General features: G+C 42.9%; 1 protein-coding gene across 2 annotated transcripts in view; it reads left to right on the plus strand.

The window, feature by feature from the left end:
- myo16 (myosin XVI) overlaps nt 1-26,598 on the plus strand; it is a 774,098-nt gene that overhangs the window by 94,128 nt on the left and 653,372 nt on the right. The window contains exon 1 of one of the 2 annotated variants that reach the window (XM_051926296.1): nt 1,539-1,824. The exons of the other annotated variant lie outside the window; for it this stretch is intronic. Within the exon in view, the coding sequence (XP_051782256.1) occupies nt 1,797-1,824 (28 nt within the window). The 5' untranslated portion in view covers nt 1,539-1,796. Of the gene's footprint in view, nt 1-1,538; nt 1,825-26,598 lie in introns of those variants that run through there. 2 annotated transcript variants of the gene reach the window in all.

Consider the following 26,598-nt stretch of genomic DNA (forward strand, 5'->3'; position numbering starts at 1 on the left):
ATCCTTAACCCTATTCTTATTCCTGTCCCCATATCTATCTCTAGCCTTCTCCTTTTCCTTAACCCTATCCTTATCCCTATCTCTAGCCTTTTCCTTATCCTTTTCCTTAACTCTATCCTTATTCCTATTCCTATATCTGTCCTTATCCTTATTCCCATCGCTATCTCTATCCTTATCTTTTTCCTTAATCCTATCCTTATCACTGTCCCTATCTCTAGCCTTTTCCTTATCCTTTTCCTTAACCCTATCCTTATTTCTATTGCTATCTTTATCCCTATCCTCATCCTTATCTTTATCTCTAGCCCTATTCTTATCCCTATCCTGCAACCATGTGAAGCAAAGCAGACACCATCTCTGAACAGGGTGTCAGTCCATCACAGGGCACAGTCACTCACACAAACCAGTTCAGAGCAACCAATAAAGCAATCATGTGGGTCTTTGGGATGTGGGAGGTTATTGTCCTCTCAGTCTTGCAGTATCTGTCGTATACAAAATCCCCAAAATCAAACCCTGTCTGACCAAATATGCAGCAGAAATCCAGGTCCAGGTTTTGGTCTTGACACATCTGGACTCGTACAACTCTCTGCTGGCATTAGTCGTGGCATGTGCCACCAGGACATGATGATTCAAACTCAAGTTTAACCAGCCGCGGTGGGCACATGTCACTCCTCTCTTCACATCCCTATGTCAGCTCCCTGTAGCAGCATGTATTATGTTCAAATTCTTGATGCTTGCCTACAGAGTAGTCAATGGGTCAGTACCTACATATGTGGAGCCTCTTGTGAGGTCCGCTGCTCCTTCTCTTCCACTTGTGGCTGTTCTTGAATGCCATCTGGTGATGCCACCTTGGATTAATTTCCAGCTGTTCGAATGAGCTGTCCACCTCCATTGGAACTGCTGAGACGTTGTGCGACTTCCTCAAGGTGTCTAAAAAGCTTTTGAAGACTTTCTTGTTTGGTTAGTTTCTACCTACAGTAACTGACATAAGGAGGTAGCTGTAGGAGTTAGAAGGAGCTTTTGTTCAGAACTCTTCATTAGTGATGGTGATGGTCAATTAACTTTGGTGGTTCCCAAATAGCCCCCAGACTGATGTTTACTGGACAAGTCGCTTTGGATTAGAAACGTTTTGTTAACATATAAAGGTAAATGTTACACGTGTCAACCCTACACACAGGTAACTGAGCCCTTTAAGTTTCCAATCGCTTCACCTGAATTGAAACACCACATCGTACCAGCTTCTAGATGGGCACATATCTGCCCTTAACTCTGCCACTCAATGCCCCCCCGGGGCCACACACATCGAATCTGTCACCATTCATAAAAAGCGGCGAACCTTTCAGAACTGCAGCAGCAGCCGCCGCCGTCGCAGTGCCGCAGCATCGGCACAGCTGGAGGAGTGTGCCGGTGGACCAATGAAATTGTCCACCTCCCAAAGATAGTGTGGGGGGGCTGAAATCGTGCCAATCAATGGTGCCTGGTGAACACGTGTGAGAGTCATGGTTCAGGACACAGAGAGAGAGAGAGAGAGAGAGAGAGAGAGAGAGAGAGAGAGAGAGAGAGAGAGAGAGGAAAGGAGGAGAGAAGTGATAAAGAGGAGTGACAGTAGGGGCTTAGCCGGGAAGGCAAGCTGTCAGGGGCGCACCGCAAGATGTTGGAATTCAATCTTCTTTAAATAATGCATGTCGAGGTAAAGGCGAAACCGGAGACGGGGCTCTCAGTTATGCTTTGCTCGGTTACCACAGTGGCAAAGGGGAAATGCTGGAACCTGTAGCCGCGGCGCTCTTTCAGCTGACAACATGTCCCATTATCATTTTATCAAAGGCTGTAAGTAAGAACTCGACCCGTTTTATGTCGCCTGCTCCGTCCAGTGATCAGTGTGCTGCTGGCTGCCGCCGCCTGCATTTGTTTTTTTCTTTTTTTTTTTTTGTGTTACCCGAGCGCGTTGTGAAGGTTTGTGTCTCACACCCCCCCCCCCCCCCCCCCCCCCTTCTTTTTGAATGCCTGTAACTATCTCAACCTGTGTTGTGTTCGACCGACCCCGTGCCGGCCATTCACTTCTGGCCAAAAAGCCGACACACGTGACATTTGTAGGCAATCATCCATCCATCCATCCGTCCATGCACGCGCCCACCCATACAAGTGAAGCCGTTAATTATGGGTCGCACTAGCGATTCCGGGAATCACGGGCACATTACAGAAACCCACCTTGGACTTTAAAGGCTTCAGCGTTGACATGCTTGCCTTCCAAACGAGAAGAACGTGCAGCCTGCTCAAGAAGGAGCGGCTGCTGGGGTTCCAAGCGCTGTGACGTGAAGTTGAGAATTGGATGTTAATCAAAAAGGACACGTCTTAAGGAGATGAAAGGAGCCGTGATGGCTATAAATATATACAATATAATCGGTTCCGCCTTGTCCATCAATTCTATATTCTGATTGCTGCCGGGGCTCTGCAGATTTTCAGTAAAGTAACAGTAAGCGTCAATGTGCGCACGGTACGCTGCAGGGGATGCTGCTGTGGCATAAAAATGTGACAGACATCAATACAACTTCAAAAAGAGAAAAATGAGGTAAGCGGTGATCTACCCCCCCACCCCCCCACCCCCATCCCCCCCAAAAAAAGCGCCTCACCAGCTTTACCAACAGATGGATTCTGCTTCACCACCTCTTTTCACAAGCGTGATGTGAACACGTAATAACAAGTGTCAAAGCGAGCCTACATGGGCACGCGAATCCAGAAAGAGAGAGAGAGAAGAAGAAGAAAAGCCAAACTTCTCACGCTGACGCGTTGCCTTCGGATGTTAAGGTCACCTTTCAGATCGGGCGCTCGTCAGGCTGCTTGCTTTTAAGGCGCCATCGTGCCTGCGAGCCCAGGCTGACATGCCCTGGCATCGCAGACTTGCGGGCACCACGATCGTCAAAGGCGTGGACTCGGGGATGTGCTAACAGTGATGGTCTCGAGAGCATCCGCGTCTAAATGCAGTGAAACTCCAGCGAGTGCCGTCGTGTCGGCGCAGGCAGCCTCAGATTCTGGCCACATCCTGAAAGATGGAGGAGTGTAATGTAGTGTCTTTTAGTATCTGCTATTAGTATCTGCATCTTTCGTATCAATATATTATATAGTGCCTTTTGTATCTGTTAATTATAGCGCATTTTCAGTTAAAAAGTTACTTTTTGCCAGCCTATCTGAAGTAAATGTGGTATCTGTTATATTTGCTGTTTTATAAAAAAATATATAAATAATATCTCCTTTTCCATATATACAGTATAGATAGTGTATAGTAGGGGGCACCACTGAGTCCCCAGATACAGACCACCAAACATAACCCTGGGTGTAAATGTAAAGATGTTGTATCCAGACTGCTCAATACATTTATAACTACAGCCGATATGCAGCCTTTTATGTTCTCTCTCTCCTCTCCTTCAAGAATGTACCCCACTGCCTACTGACTCGGACTTGTCTATGTGTCGCACCGGGCTCCTTTTTATCTTGGACCCAGGAGCTTTTATGGTGTGTGACGTAGCCAGTTGGATGCACTTCTTGGTCATAAAAAAGCCAGGGAGGTCCTCCCCTGGCAGCGCCCTTTATCATCCTGACAGGGACCCCTACCAGGCTGCATTTCCAGATTCCAGTTCCCCTATAGCCCTGTGGATGTCCAAACTGGGACTCTGTATGATGGACACTGCCACCTATTCTAGTGGGGGATGAACTGATCCCTAAATATAATATATTGACCTGCAGATCATAGGCGGAGTGGTGGCTCCGAGGCTAGGGATCTGTACTAGCAATCGGAAGGTTGCCGGTTTGAATCCCGCAAATGCCAAAAAGGACTCTGCTCTGTTGGGCCCTTGAGCAAGGCCCTTAACCTGCACTGAGCACTTTGAGTAGTGAGAAAAGCGCTATATAAATGCAAAGAATTATAGGGGGTGCACCAGCCACCCCAACACAGACAGACACAAGTTTAAAAGTGCAACACACACTTTATTCTTTGTTTGGTTTCCCACACAACAAACATAACACAAAAAGTTCCCCCAAATAAAACTCGTAAAAAACTTACAGCACTTTATCTTTCTCTTCTTCCATCTTCATTTCTCCTTCAGCATGCTTTGTCCTCTTCCACCTGACTCTGACCCCCAGAATGAAGGTGGGCAGTTCCTTTTATGCTGCACCTGGGAACATTCCAGGTGGCTCGTTAGGGAGATCCGAAGCCTGACAAAATAGGGCACTGTAGCTCCCCCTGGTGGCACCCACAGAACCCAACAGTGCTGTCCCAAACTCCAAGTCTCATGTTGCCTTGTGGGAATCCTAGGCACTGCTGCAACCGAGGGAGGTTCTGTCCTGTGTTTGTTCTCTTCCCTGGTCCTTCTGGTTCACAGGCGTCCCAGGCGTGTAGATATAAACACATATATAGTATATATATATATATGGTTGAAATAGTTTACTGTCAAATAAATGCAAAGAGTACACGACACGTGTTTCGCCCTCATTCTGGGCTCATCAGGTGTACACACTCCACTGCACTCCCTCTCGGGAATCGAACCTCGGACGTCAGCGCCAGAGGCGATGCCCCTAACGTTGCACCACGGCGTGTGGTTCGTTTATTTGACAGCATGTAGATCGGGGTAATTACATTCACGGCATTCGAAGTCTGTGTCACAATCCAACGTTACCGGGTAGGTAACCACCCATACAATCAGATTGTGATACAGACTTCGAATGCCGTGAATATATATATATATACAGTATATATATATATATATATACAGTATATATATATTAATATATATGTATATATATATACAGTATACATATATTAATATATATGTATATATATATATATATATTAAATAGATTTATATATATGTATATATATGTATATGTATATAAATATATATATATATATATATATATATATATATATATTTGCAGCTGGAGATCCAAAAAGGGAGAAAAAATGAATCACGTATCATAAAGTAGTTTTTATTCCTGATCTTTCAGCCCCTGCCAGGGGTCTTCATCAGAGGATAATGCTTAGACTTACAAGAATCAAAGGCAATATATAGCAAAACATTAAGTGGGGGGGGGGGTGACTAAGTCGGTGTGATCAAGAGGGGGGTTTGTATCGTTTATTTACTATGTACATGTTCTTCGTAAGTTAGCATATGCTGGATTTATGTCCAAGTGTCTGTTGATGGCATTTTCATTTGATAGCCAAGACTCGGCCAACTCTCTGGCACTTTTAGTACTGGCCTTAAATTTTACTTTTACGTTGTCCCAGTTGAATGTGTGTCCTGTCGATTTAGTATGTGCATAGATCAATGATAGTGCGTTTTTTCTTCTGACGGCGTTGCGATGTTCCTGTACACGTGTTGTGATTCTTGGACATAAATCCAGCATATGCTAACTTAAGAAGAACATGTACATAGTAAATAAACTGTACAAACCCCCCTCTTGATCATACTGACTTAGTCACCTCCCCCCCCCACTTAATGTGTTGCTATATATTGCCTTTGATTCTTGTAAGTCTAAGCATTATCCCCTGATGAAGACCCCTGGCAGGGGCTGAAAGCTCAGGAATAAAAACTACTTTATGATATGTGATTCATTTTTTCTCCCTTTGTGGATCTCCAGCTGCAAATATGCAAACCGTATCACAGACCTTCTCTTCCACATATATATATGTATATAAAGTCTTTAAATCTTTAAATTTCTTCCCAAGTGTACAATGTGTTTAATGTGTTTATTAATGTGTTTATACAATGTGTGAGGATCCCTCAGAATGTGTTGTCAACAAAAGGGTCAGTTCTTTATGGAAAATATTACATTTTATGCAAATCTAGAATAGTCCTCTTACATAGGACTTGATTATCCATCCATCCATTATCCAACCCACTATATCCTAACTACAGGGTCACAGGGGTCTGCTAGAGCCAATCCCAGTCAACACAGGGCACAAGGCAGGAAACAAATCCTGGGCAGGGCGCCAGCCCACTGCAGGACACGCACACATACACCCAGCACACACTAGGGCCAATTTGGAATTTCCAATGCACCTAACCTGCATGTCTTTGGACTGTGGGAGGAAACCGGAGCGCCCGGAGGAAACCCACGCAGACACGGGGAGAACATGCAAACTCCACGCAGGGAGGACCCGGGAAGTGAACCTGGGTCTCCTAACTGTGAGGCAGCAGTGCTACCCACTGCCCCACTGTGCTACCCGGACTTGATTATATTAAATTAAATCAAATTACCTTAACTGTATATAGAGAAAGTGGGAATACCATGTTTCGAGGATTAGAAAAGTATTAATTCTGAATAAAATTAACATTAAATGAGTGAGTAATGACAACAGTCCCTGAGACAGGCTATAAAAAATCTGATTGTGTTGTTTCAACATAAATTAATTGTGTTAGTGTGACAACTAGCAGATTTAAGTCAATATAACTATCCATCCATTTTCCAACCCGCTGAATCCGAACACAGGGTCACAGGGGTCTGCTGGAGCCAATCCCAGCCAACAAGGCAGGAAACAATCCTGGGCAGGGTGCCAACCCACCGCAGGACACACACAAACACACCCACCCACACACCAAGCACACACTAGGGCCAATTTAGAATCGCCAATCCACCTAACCTGCATGTCTTTGGACTGTGGGAGGAAACCGGAGCGCCCGGAGGAAACCCACGCAGACACGGGGAGAACATGCAAACTCCAAGCAGGGAGGACCCGGGAATCGAACCCAGGTCCCCAGATCTCCCAACTGCGAGGCAGCAGCGCTACCCACTGCGCCACCGTGCCGCCCTCAATATAACTAGAGATAGGCAAATAATACCAGAGAGAGGTTAGGCGCCTGTGCTGATACAGGGCATTATCACACCCACCACATGACAAACCAACTTCAGATCCCAGATTAGGACCCTGTGCAGCCATGTGACAGGTGACATCTCAGCACCACACTAGTTCACATGCAATGGAACAGTGGGATGTTTCTTATGGTGGCTGGAGTGCCAATCCTACCATCAACCCCCGGGTATTTCCCTGCAGGTTGGAGGACCAACATGTAGGGCTGGATGAAGATTATCGTCATACACCAGGATGGTGCAGTTGCAGGTTAAGGGCCGTACTCAATGACCCAACGAAGTAGAGGGGAAACATCATTATTTTAAGTTATATAACGTAACTTTAATTAGTTATATAAACAGAACATCCCCAATTGTTTATTCTTTTGAGTGTATACTTTGTGTGTGTGTGTGTGTGTGTGTGCGTGTGTGTGTGTGTGTGTAAAATATAATATTAATTAAGTACATCTATATACATGCACATTCACACACACACACAAATTTAAACTGCATACATCCATCCATCCATTATCCAACTCACTATATCCTAAATGTTCTATCTATCTATATCTAGAGAGAACATTTTTTTATATTAAATATTAATTAAGTACACCGATATACATGCACACATACACATAAATATATACTGCATATATATAATAGATATATTTTTTGAATATGTTTAATATAATATCAAATTTGTAAATATGCTGTACAGTACAGATACAGTATTACTCTGGCCATGCAGCACACACTGTTGTAAAGGACGACTATCAATGCCTGCCCCTTTCATCTTCTTCGTGTTTTCCGTCTCTCTCATGGCTGCAGGTGCTTTCTCTAATCCGCTGTGTCTTTTGTGTTTGGATTCTCAGAATTTCATGCATTGCTGAGTTTCGCCCACCTAATTTAAAATAGCAGATCCGTTTTTCTGTTCCTGTTCACTTTTGGCGGCGGGCGGCTGCAGCTGTTTCTCAGGCTTGTCACATATTCACGCTGCCGGGTGAGTCGAGTTGTAGGCACATGCACTGCAGCTTGGCGAGGGGCTGGGAGGTGAGAGGGGAGGTGGGCTTCCACTGTGCCCGCTCTAATGCGTATTCTCCCACAGTGCAGAGAAGCCAGCACTGCGAGGTGTTGATTCGCTCCCGACCTGCACAGAGAGCTCATTTTTATTAACACTATTGCATCTTTAAAGGGATGGGGTTTAAGTAGAGCGAGAACCCCCTCAATCAGGTCGCCCCCCGGCTGCTGTGTTTAATCCTCTCCCTTGTCAGTCATTTGCATTTCTGCTCATCCTACCTTCAGGCCCAGCGCTGCCTTTTCCTCTGCCTCTGCAGCAGTCACTTGGACATGGAGGTGGGGTTTCAGAGGGCTTCATGCAACTAGCAGGCTTAACCCCTTCTGCCAAAAAAAAGAGGAATCCCAGCACATTGAAGCTCGGTGCCCTGTTGCCATTATTTGTTCATTTAGTCATTGACTCTTTTAATCAGTCTTTGATTCTAGTGTGTTTTATTTTGGGAGGTCTGTAGGCACTTCTCAGACTCTGAGGGTTTGAATCCTCTTCATGGCTGTCATGTGGTTGCTTTGCAAAGAGTGACAGTGTTTTGATGTGAAAGACGCCATTTCGATGAAACAAACTAGTGCCTCCATGGTGGAGTTATTATATCATTTATTGTAATGGGGCCTTTATATCATTGTTTTTACTTGCAAAGGAAAACAGAACTGAAAATAACATGTGCCTGATAGTGCAAAGGGTTAACAGATAAAGTCTAGCTGTTGGCTTCAACACGATAGGCTCTGAGGAGTGGAGTGGTCCAGTCACAGGGTCCGAGGTAAGTCACCATCTGAATTACTATATAAATGTAATGAATTATTATTATTATTAGACATCACCTTTTGGAAGCGAGTCGCTTTTACAGCTCCCGGACCTAAAGGGGCATGGTCAGTTCCTCTCAGTGGGCATCTTCTCTGAGCTGTGGGTGATAAGAGAGATATGAGAGTGACTGGTCATGCCCCCTGGTGACCTGGATTGGTAGTGCTTACCTCAGAGGAGCTTGAAAGGTAACCATCGGACGCACATACTTAACTATATACAGTGCATCCGGAAAGTATTCACAGCGCATCACTTTTTCCACATTTTGTTATGTTACAGCCTTATTCCAAAATGGATTCAATTCATTTTTTTCCTCAGAATTCTACACACAACACCCCATAATGAGAACATGAAAAAAGTTTACTTGAGGTTTTTGCAAATTTATTTAAAATAAAAACATTGAGAAAGCACATGTACATAAGTATTCACAGCCTTTGCCATGAAGCTCAGAATTGAGCTCAGGTCCATCCTGTTTCCCCTGATCATCCTTGAGATGTTTCTGCAGCTTCATTGGAGTCCACCTGTGGTAAATTCATTTGACTGGACATGATTTGGAAAGGCACAACCCTGTCTATATAAGGTCCCACAGTTGACAGTTCATGTCAGAGCACAAACCAAGCATGAAGTCAAAGGAATTGTCTGTAGACCTCCGAGACAGGATTGTCTCGAGGCACAAATCTGGGGAAGGTTACAGAAAAATTTCTGCTGCTTTGAAGGTCCCAATGAGCACAGTGGCCTCCATCATCTGTAAGTGGAAGAAGTTCGAAACCACCAGGACTCTTCCTAGAGCTGGCCGGCCATCTAAACTGAGCGATCGGGGGAGAAGGGCCTTAGTCAGTTAGAGGTGACCAAGAACCCAATGGTCACTCTGTCAGAGCTCCAGAGGTCCTCTGTGGAGAGAGGAGAACCTTCCAGAAGGGCAACCATCTCTGTAGCAATCTACCAATCAGGCCTGTATGGTAGAGGGGCCAGACAGAAGCCACTCCTTAGTAAAAGGCACATGGCAGCTCGCCTGGAGTTTGCCAAAAGGCACCTGAAGGACTCTCAGACCATGAGAAAGAAAATTCTCTGGTCTGATGAGACAAAGATTGAACTCTTTGGTGTGAATGCCAGGCGTCACATTTGGAGGAAACCAGGCACCGCTCATCACCAGGCCAATACCATCCCTACAGTGAAGCATGGTGGTGGCAGCATCATGCTGTGGGGATGTTTTTCAGCGGCAGGAACTGGGAGACTAGTCAGGATAAAGAGAAAGATGACTGCAGCAATGTACAGAGACATCCTGGATGAAAACCTGCTCCAGAGCGCTCTTGACCTCAGACTGGGGCGACGGTTCATCTTTCAGCAGGACAACGACCCTAAGCACACAGCCAAGATATCAAAGGAGTGGCTTCAGGACAACTCTGTGAATGTCCTTGAGTGGCCCAGCCAGAGCCCAGACTTGAATCCGATTGAACATCTCTGGAGAGATCTTAAAATGGCTGTACACCGACGCTTCCCATCCAACCTGATGGAGCTTGAGAGGTGCTACAAAGAGGAATGGGCGAAACTGGCCAAGGATAGGTGTGCCAAACTTGTGGCATCATATTCAACAAGACTTGAGGCTGGAATTGCTGCCAAAGGGGCATCGACAAAGTATTGAGCAAAGGCTGTGAATACTTATGGACATGGGATTTCTCAGTTTTTTTATTTTTAATAAATTTGCAAAAATCTCAAGTAAACTTTTTTCACGTTGTTATTATGGGGTGTTGTGTGTAGAATTCTGAGGAAAAAAATGAATTTAATCCATTTTGGAATAAGGCTGTAACCTAACAAAATGTGGAAAAAGTGATGCGCTGTGAATACTTTCCGGATGCACTGTATTTATATATATATATATATATTCACCGCATTCGTAGTCTGAATCACAATCTGATTGTATGGGTGGTTACCTACCAGGTAACGCTTGCGGTTGGTCTGCAAGTCAGCTAACATCCGCCACGGTGCCTTCAGTTGTGAGAAGCAGATCATAGAATGGTTGAAATAGTTTACTGTCAAACAATGCAAAGAGTATGCGACACATGTTTCGCCCTAATTCTGGGCTCATCAGGCGTACACACTCACTGCACTGTTGTCCACTGTGATAAATAGAAGCTTTCAAATGGAATGTTGGGGTGCCAGCCGGTTCACCCCGTTTACTTGAAATAATAACTAAGACCAAAATAACAAGCCTATGATGGCGCAATAACAAACGTTGGCTTCAGTGAGATTGCTGTAGAGAAGTGGTCAGGCTTCAGGGAGGGTGGTTCATCTCCCAAATGGGCGTCTCCTCAGAGCTGTGGGTGTTAAATGGGGCATAAGAGTCAGAGAGCATGCCCCCTTGTGCCCCAGGGTGATATTGCTTATCGCTGATGAGCCCGGAAGGTGACCTTATATGTAAATAGTGACCGGAGGAGAGACATGCATTTCAAAATTTTTGGGCACCTACTGGGTGTCCCCATTTAATAAAGTCAGATGAAACAAATCTGGCCCCAACAAAAAGAGTTTTCAGCCTGATGAAGAGAATCGCTGTAAGCTTCTAGAAGCAATAATATCGTGATATAGCTTGCTGCAGGTCAGGTCCCTGTTTCAATAGCAGATACTATCCTCTGGGGACCATCTGGATTGATAGGGGGTGAGGGCAGCTGTGGGCACTGCGTTAAGGTCATTTGCCCTCACTGGGTGGTTTCTTGATACGGTGGGTGGAAATAGACAGTCTGTTAGTATGAGTGCCCTCTCTCACCCCAGAATGGTATTGCTTAGGATGGCAGAGCCAAGAAGATGCTCCCCAGGTGCACATGCGTGACGAATGTTAATGCTGAGGTCTACTTTGATTATTTAGATTTCAAGAGAAAAGACAGTTAGCAACAGCACCTCCTTTTGATAAGGAGTGGTATTGTTTAACCCTCAACCTGTGCCGTAAAGGTGATTCCTAGGCACACATTAAGGACAAGTTATAAAAAACTAACTGGGCTACACATCTAAGTAATCAATGTTGACCTCAGCTTTGCAGTGCACCATCTTTTGGAATGTATTTTTTAATACATGTAGTAACAAAATGCACTGAATTCTTAATTCCAACAGTTGGCACATTGTTTATGACTTGCTTTTGTGTATCCCATACCAAATAGCGTACATCAGTGACAAAGCCCTGGACAGACACACAGACAGCTGTTTTTATTAAGGGTGATTTGGTAAAAAGAAGTGTTACATTTTGTGATGTACCACCTGTTGGAATGAAAAGTGCAGTTTTTTTTATTATACAGACATTTGTCTTTTTATCAAGGGGGATTTGGTATGGGATTTGTAAAAAGCAATGCTAATGTTTATGATGCACCAAATGTTGGAATGAAAAATGAAATGTTTTTATTACACACACACTTGGCCTTTAATTAAAGGGGATTTGGTATGGGATTCACAAAAAGCAGAGTTAATGTTTTCTGATGCACCATTTGTTGGAATGAAAAGTGCAATGGATTTTATTTCGCAGACACTTGTCATTTTATTAAAGGGGATTTGGTTTGGGATTCACAAAAAGCAGAGTTAATGTTTTGTGATGCACCATTTGTTGGAATGAAAAGTGCAATGAATTTTATTTCACAGACACTTATCCTTTTATTAAGGAGTATTTGGTAAGAGATCTGTAAAAAGCAATGCTAATGTTTATGATGCACCATCTGCTGGAATGAAAAAATGCAATGGCTTTTATTACACAGACACTTTTGTCCTTTTATTAAGGGGGATTTGGTGTGGGATTCGTAAAAGCACTGCTAATGTTTATGATGCACCATATGTTGGAATGAAAAATGCAATGTTTTTTATTACACACACACTTGCCCTTTAATTAAAGGTGATTTGGTATGGGATTCACAAAAAGCAGAGTTAATGTTTGTGATGCACCATTTGTTGGAATGAAAAGTGCAATGGATTTTATTTCGCAGACACTTGTCATTTTATTAAAGGGGATTTGGTATGGGATTCACAAAAAGCAGAGTTAATGTTTTGTGATGCACCATTTGTTGGAATGAAAAGTGCAATGGATTTTATTTCACAGACTCTTATCCTTTTATTAAGGAGTATTTGGTAAGAGATCTGTAAAAATGCTAATGTTTATGATGCACCATCTGCTGGAATGAAAAAATGCAATGGCTTTTATTACACAGACACTTTTGTCCTTTTATTAAGGGGGATTTGGTGTGGGATTCATTAAAGCACTGCTAATGTTTGTGATGCACCATCTGCTGGAATGAAAAATTCAATGCATTTTGTTACTACTAAAATAAATTCCAACAGATGGTGCACTGCAAACGTTAACTCTGAATACTCTATGGTCATTGTTGATTAATTAGATTTCAACCTACCGTATCTTAGGCAGGGAGCACAGCTAGTTGATTATATCCTTGTCCATTCATTACAGAAAGCCATGATTTAAAATTAGTCTTTGCTTACCCTGAAAGTCACTATATGAATTATTGATTCAGCACGGTATGTTACTTAAGACTGTGAGGCCCCCTAGTGGATGAGGCACAGGTCTGTAAAGCACAAAGTCACCAATTCAATCCCTGCCATGGACTCTCTGGATGATTCTTAGTGATCCTCATAACCTGCAGACCCCGACATTGTGGAAATAATAAAATAATTTCACTGCATCTGTCTCATCCCTCAGGATGGAGTTGACTATAGGAAGCTAAAACACAAATTAATCTTGCTTTTTTTTAAGCCTGAAAGGTTGCTTGATAAAATTAAGTTTCAGCACACAATGTGTTGCCTGTCATAGTCATACCTACAATGAAGGAGGTGTTGAGCATTCCATTAGCACTCCTCCACACGGAGCGCTATCCTGAGGCTCTATACATGTGTAATAATGTCTGCCGTATTTGTAAGATGTGAGCTCAAAGAGTGTCAAGTTCAAAATCGTGTCGCTAATCAGAGTGCCAGAAATCGGTGATGGTATGCATGTTTCTCAAATGTGCAAGTGAGACTTTCACTGTACTCTTGTTGCTGATCAGAACCGTGACTTCATCCTTTGATATAGCGCCTTTCATTCTGAAATCTACCTTAAGGAACTTTACAGGTACAGCGGGGATGTTTCTATATTTCTGCTGTGTGAGTTCTGGCATACAAATTGATGTACAGATGATCAAAGAGGTAGTCGATAGTGGAGACTGAATATGTGGCCTTGTAGTTTTATATAGCGCCTTTCACTCTGAATTCTATCCCATCATGCTTTGTATGTGCAGTGGAGTTGTTTACACACTTAAACAATCTGAGCTATGGCAGGTGAACTGACTCACAGATGACCAGACAGGGAATCAGTAGTGGAGCCTGAATATGAGACCTTTTGGTTGTATATAGCGCCTTTCACTCTGCACTTTATCCCGTCATACCTCATATGTACAGTGGAGTTGCTTCCATACTTCTACAATGTGAGCTCTGACAGGTGAAATGGCTCATGGATGGTACCACAGGGAGTCTTCTGATGGAGCCTGAGTAGGTGACCTTTTGGTTGTATATAGCGCCGTTCACACTGAGCTCACTGCCGTCATGCATAATATGTACAGTAGCATTTCTTCAATGTCAACTCTGGCATGTGACCTGATTCATGGATGGTCACACAGGGAATCGGTAATGTAGAATGAATATGTGACCTTGTGATTGTTATATAGCACCTTTCGCTGTCAGTTTTGTCTCCTCAGCGGTGGTGTTTTCATATTTTTACAAAGTAAGCTCTGGCAAATGGACTAAATCACAGTTGATAAAGCAAGAAGTTGGTAGCAGAAACTGAATTTGTGGTCTTCTAGTTTTTTACAGCGCCTTTCACTCTGAACTTTATTCCATTGCTCTCTATATGTACAGTGATGCTGCTTCCATATTTCTGCAGTGTGAACTTGGCATGTGAGTTGATTCACACGTAGTCACTCAGGGAGTCACTGGTGTGGTCTGAGTATGCGACTCTGAGATCAGACATGGCGGCTTTAAACTCTGAGTGCTGTCATACTTTGCAGGTGCAGTGCTATTGTTTCCCTACTTATGCAATGTGACTGTATATAGCACCTTTCACTCCTCACTTTATCCCGTTGTATTTCAAATGTACAGTGGTGTTCTTTCCATCCTTCTACAATGTGAGCTCTGACAAGTGACCTGACTCATGGGTGCTCGGTGCGGAGCCTGAGTAGGTGACCATTTGGTGATATATAGCGCCTTTCACACTGAATTCCTTACCATCATGCATCATATGTACAGTGTTATTGCTTCAATATTTCTACAATGTGACCTCTGGCATGTGCGCTGATTTATGGTTGCACTGGGAGGCAGTGGTGCCCCCTGAATAAGTGACCTTTTTGTTTTCATATGGTGCCTTTCACTATGAACCCCATTTGAATTTTCCTTCTAAGTACAGTAAAGTTTTTTTAAATATAATTTGTGCAAACTTGACCATCATATTTTTATGAGCTTGTTGGACATCCCATTCCAAAACCATGGATGTTATTATGGAGTTGCCCTACTCCACCATATAACAGCCTCTATTCTTCTATTTTGTGACAATTCAGCCAAAAGACCATTAATGAGGTCAGGTACTGATGTTGGATGAGAAGACTAGGCTGTCAGTTCGAATTTTAGATGTTCAGTAGGGTTGAAGTTCAGAGTTCACTGCAGGGCACTTTAACCTCCTTCATGTCTTTATGGACCACAGAGCTGGAACAGAAGGGCCTCGCCCAAAATAAAAGCACACAATTCAGTAAAATGTCTTGCTCTGCTGTATCATTAACCGTACACTTTAATGAAACAAAGGGTTGAGCCGAAACTCTGCCATCAGCCTTACTCTACCAAATGTTATAGTAGGCACTATGCAGTCCTGAAGGTAGTGTCCTCCTGGCATATTCCAAAACCAAGTTGGTCCAGCAGACTGCCAGATAGTGAAGTGTGGTTCATCACTCCAGAGATCCAGTGGCAGCCAGTTTTACGCCATCCCAACCTACAATTGGCATTATGCTTAATGATCTTAGGCTTAGCCATGGAAAGCCATTTCAGGAAGCTCCCGACATAAAGCTCTTGTGCTGATGTTGCTTCCAGAGGCAGTTTTGACACTAAGTTATGAGTGATGCCATAGAGGAGAGGCCATTGCTATGTTCATCAGCGGTCAGCTCTGTGAGTTTGTGTGGTCTACAGCTAAGTGGCTGAGCTGTTGTTGTTCTTCAACAATTCAACTTCACAATGACAGCACTGCCAGTTGACTGGGGAAGATATACTGGAGCAGAAATTGGATATACTGAGTGGTGGCAAAGGTGGCATCAAATAACAGTGCCACGTTTAAAGTCACTGAGCTCTTTGGTATGACCAGATCTGTTTGTCAAAGGAGACTGTAATGGCTGTGTGATGATCTGACGAGTCTGTCAACCGTGAAACACCTGAACTCAGTCATTTGGAGGGGTCTGCATGTATTGTAGCCATGTAGTGGACCTATCCATCTACCTGTTATATAGTGCCTTTCATATCTATATAGCTACCTATCTAATCTTTATATAGTGCCTTTCACTCTAGCTATCTATCTATTTAATATTTATACAGTGCCTATCTATCTATCTATCTATCTATCTATCTATCTATCTATCTATCTATCTATCTATCTATCTATCTATCTATCTATCTATCTATCTAATATGTATATAGTGCCTTTCACTCTATCTATCTATCTATCTATCTATCTATCTATCTATCTATCTATCTATCTATCTATCTATCTATCTATCTATCTATCTATCTATCTAATATGTATATAGTGCCTTTCACTCTATCTATCTATCTATCTATCTATCTATCTATCTATCTATCTATCTATCTATCTATCTATCTATCTATCTATCTATTTAATATGTATATAGTGCCTTTCTATCTATCTATCTATCTATCTATCTATCTATCTATCTATCTATCTATCTATCTATCTATCTATCTATCTATCTATCTATCTATCTATCTATCTATCTATCTATCTAATATGTATATAGAGCCTTTCACTCTATCTATCTATCTATCTATCATCTATCTATCTATCTATCTATCTATCTATCTATCTATCTATCTATCTATCTATCTATCTATCTATCTATCTATCTATCTATCTATCTATCTATCTATTTAATATGTATATAGTGCCTTTCACTCTATCTATCTATTATAAAGATTTTATTAAGCAGATTCAAGTTATTTTTTATGTGTGAGCTGTAGTAAGTTTTGCCTTTTGCAACACCACATTTGCACACACAGTAGGTTTTAAGGGCACTTTCACTAAACTGTATGCAATTCTCTGTCACTCATCACGATTGGCTGCTCTTTTTCCGGATTTAACCGGATCCAAGGCTTGATCTTTCCCATGTAAATAGATCTCAGATGAGGACAGACTGAGTCATGCCAATGGGGTTCAGTTTTATTTTATTACTAGAAGAACAAAATGGCCTTTTTGTAGAACGGGCCCAATGGTAAGTCCGCATGTTTCGATGGTGTTGTGTCTTTGTGATCCTCTCTATGCCGGATATCCTAGCCCTTACGTCCGTCTCCCTTCGTGCTTATTGTTGGTTTTGTTCGTCAGACATTCCCGCCCTCTTGTGGTCGCTGGATGGCATTGTGTCCAGTCATAGATGGATGCCGGAGCACTAGATGTTTTGTCGTTTTCAATATATATTGAGATATCGAGGAATTGTTCTTATTATTTGACATTTGACGTACACTTCCTTCTGTTCCTTTTGCTTTTACAATCAGAGCACAGGCAAGTGAAGTCCTTGCTCCTGGTCACACAGTGTCAGTACTGGGATTTGAACTGACCTCCTGATTGTTTGAAGTCCAAAGCCTTAACCAGTATGCCACACATGCCTACCTAAAATGAAACTCACTGTAACGTACAGTAAGAAGAGACAGGAGGCAGCAGAGGGGGTGCAAGTGAAACGGCAGGCAAGTTCAGATTTCTGTCTGCATTCTCTAAGGCTAAATGGCTTCAGTTGTTAAAAGAAATCGCCTAAAATGCTGCTGTGTGATTCCTGACTACAACTCACGACATTTATACTCACCTAACCCCCTGCTAGCTCCATTTCTTTAAACAGCCTGGAGATGCCCAAGTGCCGATGTTGAGAAAGGTCTGGCTACAGACCTCCAGTGTCAGACCCCTCAAAGACATCACCAGGAGCCTCATGTATAAAATGGTGCGTATTCACATTTCCGCTTTTGTCCGTACGCCATGTTTTACTGTGAATTCTACTCACGGCCTTATGCATGAGGTCCCAGGTTTGAAGGGTCTGCAGCCAGAATTTTTTGGCTTGTTTCTCGCTCAGGTCTCCAGCTGGTGGACAGGCGTTTGTATTTTATTTTGAATAAAATGTTAAAGAGATGAACCAACAGATTGATTTTATTTTAATTAGGATGCAAAGTGGCAAACAAATGGATTTCATGACTTGGCACTTCATTTTTACACATCGGGTTTCTTATGGTTTGGGCTTACAGATAATCAATAATGCACCCCCTATTGTGTCATTTCTGGATTTTTCAGATACACACCTTAGTGGTCCATAGTGGGGGGACCTCACACCCTTAACTGAGCTTTCACTTTTTGGCAGCTATCGACAGTTCTGCGGTGTCCCACCTCTCTGAAGGATGACAAAAAACACAAAGACTTGCAGGAGTTTGGATTTCTCTATGCGCAGCTTTTGTCCATGAGTGTGTTATTGAGCCACGAAGACTTGCTGACTTGCACTTTCAGACATTTACTCCGCTTGTTCTAATGCATATTTCATATCCGGCTATTGAGAAGGACTCTAAATCGGGCCGTGGAATCTTTGCAATGAGACGTTGCCACATATGAAAGACAATCCAGTTTTTACAAAAGCTGTATATTCAAGTGGAATTGATTTAAAAAATATCTGATACTTGAGTGAATTGAATTGAGAGTCACCTGCGGAAACAGCCGTGGGGTCATAAAAACAGACTTGAGCTCAAAGCGCTGGTAGGGTCTATGGTATGAGCGCCCACCTGCCTTTGCTGCAATTTTTTGTGAAACATGTTAGAGGTGGTAGTCACTCCCTGTTCACGCCTGAAGAGGGCATACATTCACTCCTTTGCGGGTTGAAATTTTTGCTGGGGTAGGTGACCACATCACATCCTTTAACAGGAGGTCCGGTGACTGCCAATCCCATCATCACTACCTTTCAGTGTTAGACTGCAGGACACGCCGATCCCATGTGCTTGTTTGGGGGTGAGAGTTACAGCTTTATTACTTAAAGCATGGCACACATTAAGAGAGTTATTTAGCACTTCACTTCAGTCCTGTGTTATCCCACCCTTTACCAAGACCCCACCACCTCCGCCCTTCCTGTCTCCTCATCTTCAGCTTGAGGGTTAAAGAAGTCAGTGCTGAGAAACCAGGAGACTCCACCTGAGATCCAGAGGTTGGTGCATAAAGTACTTGGCATGAGCAGTACATTCATATCTGTTGTGGTCACCAGGGGGCATCACAAAGCTCCAACCCCCTGACACAACATAAATACACAAGTCCCGGGTTCAAGAGACTCTTTCATTTTAAGAAATACCTTCATACAGGTGTCTCCACTAAAAATGAGAGGCATTTCTCTTTCTTTTTGCTTTGTTCGTTTTCCACCCATTCGAGCGCTGGAGGGGTTGGGTTTGGTTCAGGGAGCTTTCCAATATGCCAGCAAAACCCAAGCTACCATCTGCCAGGAGAGTCTCCTCCCAACAGCACCCTCTAGTGGCTCCCAGGACCCTATCTATTATATAGTGCCTTTCATATCTATCTATCTATCTATCTATCTATCTATCTATCTATCTATCTATCTATCTATCTATCTATCTATCTATCTATCTATCTATCTATCTATCTATCTATCTATCTATCTATCTATACCTGAACACCAGCAAAACCAAAGAGCTGGTGGTGGATTTTAGGAGGCCTAGACCCCTCCTGGACCCCGTGATCATCAGAGGTGACTGTGTGCAGAGGGTACAGACCTATAAATACCTGGGAGTGCAGCTGGATGATAAACTGGACTGGACTGCCAATACTGATGCTCTGTGCAAGAGAGGACAGAGCCAACTATATTTCCTTAGAAGACTGGCGTCCTTCAATATCTGCAGTAAGATGCTGCAGATGTTCTATCAGATGGTTGTGGCGAGTGCCCTCTTCTACGCTGTGGTGTGCTGGGGAGGCAGCATAAAGAAGAGGGACGCCTCACGCCTGGACAAACTGGTGAGGAAGGCAGGCTCTATTGTAGGCATGGAGCTGGACAGTTTGACATCCGTAGCAGAGCGACCGGTGCTGAGCAGACTCCTGTCAATCATGGAGAATCCACAGCATCCACTGAACAGGATCATCTCCAGACAGAGGAGCAGCTTCAGTGACAGACTGCTGTCACCGTCCTGCTCCACTGACAGACTGAGGACATCGTTCCTACCCCAAACTATGTGACTCTTCAATTCCACCCGGGGGGGGTAAACGTTAACATTATACAAAGTTATTGTCTGTTATACCTGCATTGTTATCACTCTTTAATTTAATATTGTTTTTGTATCAGTATGCTGCTGCTGGAGTATGCAAATTTCCCCTTGGGATTAATAAAGTATCTATCTATCTATCTATCTATCTATCTATCTATCTATCTATCTATCTATCTATCTATCTATCTATCTATCTATCTATCTATCTATCTATCTATCTATCTATCTATCTATCTATCTATCTATCTATCTATCTATTTATCTATCTATCTATCTACTTGGTGGACAGATTGTGAGACAGAACTAGTAGAAATAGTTGGGGCACTGGCTGGACTACCCCATTTAATTAATGGAGCTTTTGGGCCAGCACCACACAAGCAGGCTAATAATTAATAATAATAATAATAATAATAATAATAATAATACATTTTATTTATACAAGGCGCCTTTCAGAGAACTCAAGGACACCGAACAAACAAACAATAAATAAATAAATAAATAAATAAATAAATAAAAGAGACAATTATAAACAACTTAAAACATCAGAAAATCTAAAAATTAAAACCAAACAAAACCATTATAATCAGGAGGAAAAAGAAAAAGCCATTTTAAACAGATGTGTTTTAAGTTTACATTTGAAGGATGAATATGATTTGATATTTCGGAGATCCGCAGGTAATGAATTCCAGAGCTTGGGAGCAGAACTTCTGAATGCTCTGCTCCCCATGGTGGTTAGACGGGCGGGAGGGACGGTCAGATGGGTGGAGGAAGAGGATCTAAGGTTACGGGATGGAATGGCAACATGAAGAAGGTCAGACAGATATGGAGGGGCGAGGTTATGGATGGCCTTAAATGTTAATAGCAGAATCTTAAAATCAAAACGAAACTTGATCGGGAGCCAATGAAGCTGCTGCAAGACCGGAGTAATATGGTGAATAGATGGGGTTCGAGTGATGATACGTGCTGCAGAATTCTGGACTAACTGAAGCTTATGAAGTGACTGGAATAAAAACCTACACCCAGTATGAGACCCCTAGATTTAAATGAAAAAAAAAACTCCACCCAAAGTGGAGCAGCATGGTGGCACAGTGGTTAGTGCTGCTGTTCCAGTCCAGGGTTGGAGCCCAAGCCCATGTGCAGTGCCCCCATAAGTTTCTATCTGCTTTTCTAGTTTCAGAAGACGATCCCCAGATGTTCAGTTCTTTGGGGTCTTCCTTCCACCATCCAGTTTTAATTCCTTAGCATCTGTTGATTCTCCATTCACTTCCCTTTCTCACTCTGGCTGACCTTGAAGTTTGTAACAGCGAGGTTACACGACATTAGGCGCTTGAAGTTATTTCTTTTAACAGTAGGATTAACATACCAGATTAATGACAAGGAGTCACTGCATGTGACATCTTGATCACCTTCAGATAATCCTGTCAGGAAATTCTATGGATTCAGCGCCTGGGAACATACGACACAGTTTGAATTTAAGAGTTTCTTATCATTGCCAAGGTGCACTTGAAGGTTGTTTGTCCAAGGCGCTTGGTCTTTAAACTGAGTATGTGTGAGGATTCTTAAAATCTAAATTGAACACACTGGCAATTAACAGATTGGATAACCTGAATAATTAGCAGCTGGTAAATAAGCAGGAGGCCTGAAGGCATGGCGGGCACCATGACTGTCTCACGCTCAGGCAGAGTATCTAACCAGATTTACATAATCTACGTAATCCATTTCAGAGGCTTGTCCCGACTGGGTATGAGGTGGGATTTAGCCAGATCACCCTCGGGTAATCACGCCACATGGCCGTAGTGCCGTAACAGACGCTCTCTCACAATGCAGGTCATGTGCCTCATTCAGGACTCCGTGAGCAACACAAAGTCAAACCAGCGGGTACCCAAGGATTCTCTAAAGAGACACACGTGAAGGAGTCCAGTCTTTGTCTCAGGTCACCTGGGGCCTCATGCATAAAATCATGCATAGAACTCACACTATAACATGACGTAAGCACAAAAACGGAAATGTACTTACACACAAAAAAATCCAGATGTATAAATCTGTGCATACGCCAACTTCCACGTTCTTCCGCTCCATAAATCCCAGTCAGCGTGAAAAGTAACGCACGTGCACACGCCTGCTGTCCCGCCCCAACTCCTCCCAGAATTACGCCTCTTTGAATATGCAAATCAATATTAATAGCCCTTAAGTTCAGCCTTCTCTGAAAGGACAATAGCAAAAGCACGGGGTAAAATAGAAGAATTTCAGCGAATACCAAGTGGAGGAAAGAAAACTATTGTTGGTTTAAACAGTGGTATAAACAACAAAAGGAAGTTGATCGAGTGACATAGCGAGTCGGAGAAACTCGAAAGCTCAAGTTCACAAAATCGCACAGTGCCTAAAATAAAGAAGTTGTCATATATCAAAGTCGGCGTGAAAAGGCGAGTCGTAGCCCACCGTCTGCGTGTCATAAGAAAGCTTATTAAGGTACAGAGAAAAAAAAATAGGCACACAGTGGGGAAAAAAGCACGAAATGTCAACTTTAAGCTCAAAATTTCCACTTTAATCACGTAGTTTATTTTGTCATTAAAGTAGAACATCATCAACTTCATCTTAAAATCGTTTAATTTACTAGTTTCTCAAATCCCATCGTAACTAAAGTAGCACGTTAAATGCTATGTATTGTATTTGATCTTCAATGTGTGTGAATCACTACGTTCTTCCAGGCCTTCTCTTCCTCCGACAGGACACAGAATCCATTACATTCGTAATATTAAAGCTCTCTGAATAATTAAAATACTGCGATGTATACGTGATATCATTTTCATGATGATAGGAGTTAAAGCATGTTATTAACCATGGGAACACGGTGGCACAGTGATTGTTCATGTCTCACGCAAGATGCTAGCTGCGCCATACGCAACCTTCGATGAAATGCTTTATTGCAGAAGTACTGTCTCTTTCAAACGTACTAACCTCCAATTCCTGTCCTTACTTTTCTTTCTTCAAATACCCAATCGCCACACAATCAGCTCTATAATAGACATGAAGCCATCTGTAAGCTTAGAACGCCGATTCTTCAAAACTTTTAAAGAACATTGAAATATCTTCATAGTATGTGTTTAATTATTCTATCCTTCCAGTGTCGCGCCAGCTACAGCAAGAATACAGTGCGAGGCAGGAACAATCTCTGAACGGAGTGCCAGCTCCTCGCTAGCGCAGTGACAGCGTGTAGTTAAAGTTAAAGTTTTATCTATATAATATAATAAACATATTTTGCTGCATTTCATCTTAAAATTGATATTATCATCATATGTAAATATGCGCTTTATAAAGTGGCTCAGTTTGTGCAATATTATAACTAGTGTAAGTTTACAGTAAGGTAATTGTCCTTATAAGTCCAAACAGTTCTACCAGGAGCACTTGATGGGCTGATTGAGTGCGTTTAGAGTTCTTGGGATGAAACTGTTTGTGAACCGCGAGGTCCGTACAGGAAAGGCTCTGAAGCGTTTGTCGTATGAGAGCAGTTCAAATAGTGAATGGCTGAGGCAGCGTGTGCTTGATACTGCATACCGATAATTCTCTTTCTGATCAGCTGCTGTAGATCTGTGATTCACACTCAGATACGGTGATATAAATACTCCAAGTGGTGCAGTGAGAGGAATATGGAAAAAGATGATCCACTGTGGCAACCCCTACTGGGAGCAGCTGAAAGAAGAAGAAGAAGATGCAGTGAGAGTAACAACGCTAAAGCAGTTATGGTATTTGGAATAGTTTGGCCATTCTGTGGACCATTATATTGCTGCAGGTTAATTACAATCAGATGCATTAAACTAATAAACAATATGCAGTTAATTTCAGTGTATTTATAAAGCCGCGTCAGGGATGTGGATCTAAAAAAGGAAGGGTAACCACACAAGAACAGTAGCACTGCTTTGAGGCTGGGTGCCGCCAGTTTGCAAAACCGAGCGCAGAACTTGCGTACGCCAGGGTATGAGCTACCGTGGAAATGTGCGTGGCTTTACGACAAGTTTAGTTTTTATACATCGCAATTTGAGCGTGGAAACGTTCATACACAACATTTTTGTGCATATGGACCATTTATACATGAGGCCTCTGATGTCTTCTTCAGTAACTTATTCTCGGTGTGCACATGTGGAGTTTCTTCTGTTGTTTTCGTGCCCTCCACAAGTTAATAGGGTGTTTCATGTGCAGCTCCCAGATTGTCCATGATTATCCTTGGAGATTCATCTGTTGTTCCCTTGTTCTTCATCTTTACATGCAGGGTGTGTTCTGCACCTACTCCTTCTCGGTGTGGAGTTTCTTGTGTGGTTTTCACGTTCTTCTTGTGCATATGCCTGGCTTCTTCTGTTCTTTACACGTCCTCTCTGTGTAAATATGGGGTTTACTGTGCTGTTCCCTCATTGTCCCTGTGCACCTTTATTGTTCTGTCTGTCGTTATTCTTGCGCACTTTCAGGCTGCCTTCTGCCGACCGTATTTTGTTTCCAGGTAGAGGTGTTGCACTTTGTGTGTTCTCAGTGTTCACATGTTGAGTTTCTTCTGTGGTTTAAATGGTCTTCTTCTTCCTTCATGCGGTTTCTTCTGTAGTTTGCATGTTATCCACTTGTGAATGTAGAACTTGGAGAACATGAAAACTGCAGTCAAAGTTCATCTGTGGTGTTTGCCCAGCAGTCCATGTGGTTTGGATGACTGGGTGTTCTAAAGTCCCCATGACCCTGCTTTGGATAAGCAGGTTTGGAAAATGGATGGTTGGAGAGGTATTGTCAAGGAAATTTTTTATGTTTTGTTTCTTTTTTTTATAGATTATAGAAAGTTAATTCAGTTCATCTGGACTTAGTTCTTATCCAGGGAGATACGTTACATCACTCGTCCAAGTGACTTCCTCAGTCTCAGTTGAATTCAGGTTTCTCCAACCTTATCAACAGTACCTTTGCATAATAACCGAAACTAGCAGCATTGACTAACAATGGGCCGTGTGATCAATGATGTGCAAATTGTCCATTGATCAATGGCCATGATGGGGAATGGCTGAAATCACAGCATTGTAAGATGGTGAAAGATGTATCCTTAGGCCCCCTTTGCATTCAACTGAGACTGAGGAAGTCACTTGGATGAGTGATGTAACGTACAGTGAGGAACATAAGTATTTGAACACCCTGCGATTTTGCAAGTTCTCCCACTTAGAAATCATGGAGGGTTTTGAAATTCACATTGTAGGTGCATTCCCACTCTGAGAGACAGAATGTAAAAAAAAATTCAGGAAATCCCATTGTATGATTTGTACAGAATTTATTTGTATTGCACTGCTGCACATAAGTATTTGAACACCTGGCAATCAGCAAGAATTCTGGCTCTCAAAGACCTGTTACTCTGCCTTTAAGAAGTCCACCTCTACTCCACTTAGTAATCTTAATTAGTAGCACCTGTCTGAGCTCTTTAAAGACACCTGTCCACCCCACAGTCAGTCAGACTCCAACTACTACCATGGGCAAGACCACAGAGCTGTCAAAAGACACCAGAGACAAAATTGTGGACCTCCACAAGGCTGGAAAGGGCTACGGGGCAATTGCCAAGCAGCTTGGTGAAAACAGATCAACTGTTGGAGCAACTGTCAGAAAATGGAAGAGGCTAAAGACGACTGTCAGTCTCCCTCGGACTGGGGCTCCATGCAAGATCTCACCTTGTGGGGTATCACAGATGATAAGAAAGGTGAGGAATCAGCCCAGAACTACACGGGAGGAGCTGGTCAATGACATGAAGAGAGTTGGGACCACAGTTTCAAAGGTCACTGTCGGTAGAACACTATGCCGTCATGGTTTCAAATCACGCATTGCACGGAAGGTTCCCCTGCTCAAGTCATCACATGTCCAGGCCCATCTGACGTTTGCCAATGACCATCTGGATGATCCAGAGGAGGCATGGGAGAAAGTCATGTGGTCAGATGAGACCAAAATAGAAGTTTTTGGTCTAAACTTCACTCACCGTGTTTGGAGGAAAAAGAAGGAGGAGTTGCATCCCAAGAACACCATCCCTACTGTGAAGCATGGGGGTGGAAACATCATGCTTTGGGGATGATTTTCTGCGAAGGAGACAGGATGACTGCACTGTATTAAGGAGAGGACGAATGGGGCCATGTATTGTGAGATTTTGAGCAACAACCTCCTTCCCTCAGTCAGAGCACTGAAGATGGGTCGTGGCTGGGTCTTCCAAAATGACAATGACCTGAAGCACACAGCCAGGATAACCAAGGAGTGGCTCCGTAAGAAGCATATCAAGGTTCTGGAGTGGCCTAGCCAGTCTCCAGACCTAAATCCAATCGAAAATCTTTGGAGGGAGCTGAAACTCCGTGTTGCTCAGCGCCAGCCCCGGA

This window comes from Erpetoichthys calabaricus, chromosome 4 (assembly GCF_900747795.2).
Source record: "Erpetoichthys calabaricus chromosome 4, fErpCal1.3, whole genome shotgun sequence".
NCBI lineage: Eukaryota > Metazoa > Chordata > Cladistia > Polypteriformes > Polypteridae > Erpetoichthys > Erpetoichthys calabaricus.